Source organism: Protopterus annectens, chromosome 16.part0 (genome assembly GCF_019279795.1).
Source record: "Protopterus annectens isolate FY-2018-M chromosome 16.part0, PAN1.0, whole genome shotgun sequence".
Taxonomy (NCBI): Eukaryota; Metazoa; Chordata; order Ceratodontiformes; family Protopteridae; genus Protopterus; species Protopterus annectens.
Genome location: NC_056750.1, coordinates 228,172,311 through 228,174,816, shown reverse-complemented (window position 1 = coordinate 228,174,816; position 2,506 = coordinate 228,172,311). Strand labels below are relative to the sequence as shown.

General features: G+C 38.3%; 1 gene segment (V, D, J or C); it reads left to right on the top strand.

Annotated features, from left to right (window-relative positions):
* The first annotated feature begins 822 nt into the window (after positions 1 to 822).
* On the top strand, positions 823 to 2,019 carry LOC122790345. The segment is given in 2 exon segments: positions 823 to 1,043; positions 1,263 to 2,019. Coding segments are annotated over 2 exon segments (381 nt in total).
* The last annotated feature ends 487 nt before the right edge of the window (positions 2,020 to 2,506 follow it).

The window sequence follows — 2,506 nt, the reverse complement described above, 5'->3', positions numbered from 1 at the left end:
GGTTGCACCTATGACCCTCATGGACAGGGGTAGACAGTGTTGACCTTAGACTTGCTCGGTAAATAACGCTCATCTAACTAAGGTCATTTAGGGTAACTCAGGTATAACAGAGCTAGGCTTGTAAGGACTCTATGGCCATTAGCCTAATAACCTCCTATGAACCTATAAAGGTACACTAATTCTTATGGGGCAAAAACATTAATTTTACCTTGCAAACGCAGATTAATATTCCTAAGTTATTTTTCCCTTTACACATTTCCCTAAGTGAAACTATTCTAAACAATAATTACTGTTTCTTACTGTTGCAATATATACCTGCAGAATTTTAAGAGGTAATTATTTTGGGAAATCTGAATAATGTGCAGTATGTAAATTTTCAGGAAGGATATTAAACAGCTGTAAAGTGAAGCCATAAGTGATATTCAGTCCACATTACATGATTCAATTTACTTTACAGCATGGAAGTCTGTTCTGCTGGTTCCAATCTGTAAAAAAATCCTTTCAGAGTCATGACAGAAACTCTTTTTGGCAAGAAGAAAGCCCTAACAAATGTATGTATAAGCAATTCGGCTACACATATGCTGTGTTTTCTTAGCAGTGTAGTAGACTTCACTATGTACTGTTAAGAGGGTGGAAAAGTTCATAAATGCAATCAGATCTCTCTACACAGAATCTCATTCACAGCTACTGTCAGCTAACGGCTTACTTGCTGCCTTTGTTAGTGTCGTAAATCATCCTTGTAGAATGCGTCACATAATAAAGCCACACCCTTCCTTTCTTTGCTGTACTTAGCTTGCAGTGCATATGATGATAACCTCAGAATATACTGTGATCGGAAATAATTTTTGATGTTTTTTAGAAGTCTTGATATAAATGCTTATACCATTTCCCTCTCTTCTACTACTGTCATCTGAAGGCAGCTGACCTTTCTCAGATACAGAAAATCTCACTTTTTAATAAGTTCTTATTGTTTTACTGCATTCTTCACATCAGTGTCACCATGTGTTTTACTCGCAGTACTGGATTTGCTCTTCTACTGATAGGTGAGTTCCAATCGCATGCATGAAACTCACTATGTTTTATTTACAACAGATAGCTAAATCATTAGGGCAGAATAACATATGCAACTGGATAACATCTTTTGTTACAAGAGGAATTTCTTTAGCATTTCTTGAATAAGTGAGTTTCTGAAATGTACATAGATTTTGGTTATTTTCATGAATAAATGTAAATATGACCATTCTTTTCATTGTTTTTGTCAGGTATCATACACGGGGACAAAGTATCACAGCCAGAACTGACTGGCCACATCTATGAAGGCAATAACGTCCTACTTCCGTGTAATTTCACAACAATCAACAGAGATAACCCTGTCTTATTTTGGTACAGGCAGAAACCAAATGGACCCATTGAATATCTGGAGCTTCAAGTCAGTAGATATCAAAATAGCACTAGAAGAGAAAGATATGCAGTCCAGTTTGACTATTCCAATAGCTATGTAGCTCTTAATATCTCCAGAATCCATCTGTCTGACTCAGCAGTTTATTACTGTGCATTGCGTGACACAGTGGTCAACATTCCTGCAAACATTATACATTAACCCAGTCATCATTTACAGAAATGTTAAGCAAGCACTTAAACTCCCTGCTAAATCAAATAATTCATTTTAAAGGACATCATGCACTTTCTATTATTTGGAAACTATTCAGTTGGGCAGTCTATACTTCTTTCTATTACTTATTTGTTTTTTCTGCCAGAGTTTGAAGCTCAGCTGTCCTGAGCCTTCGGTCCCACTGCTGCTGGCAGCCCAGCCACAATGTTAAATATCCTACTTCTGTTTTAGTGTTTCACCTACATTAAATACAATTTTTAAAAAAATCCTGCTGCTTTAAGACATTTTAGCATTACATCTACTGCTTGGAGCGAGACAATGAAATGGAACAAATGCAAGCAGGGCATTTTACAGCCACAGCTTTACACTCAAATGGAATATTTGCAGGCAGGTATGAGCAACAACACCTGGATGGATCTACTCAAAAGCAGCATTAGTTTTTCTTTGCTGCAGAGCTTTGTGGTGGGCACTGTGTAGCATTTATAAATAGGCTCATGGACTTCCAGAACAAGAACACATGTGTGTGTGTGTGTGTGTGTGTGTGTGTGTGTGTGTGCGTGCGTGCGTGCGTGCGTGTGTGCGTGTGTGCGTGTGTGTGTGTGTGTGTGTGTGTGTGCGTGTGTGTGCGTGTGTGCGTGTGTGTGTGTGTGAGAGAAATGTCTTAGACACAAGAGGCAGTTTAGTTAAGTGACTTGCTTAGGTTGAAACCCTGTATCTTGGTTACAGGAAGCCAGAGCCTTACTTCTTTACATCGACTGCCAGACAGCCCGTCAGTTAGTCAGTGTTAGTCATTAGAGCTGGTGAAATGCTCTAAAATGGGTACTTTTGTCATTATTGGTTCATACACTTTGTTTCACTGCTTACTGGAAAAAATGTTCAAAACTACAAAACTAA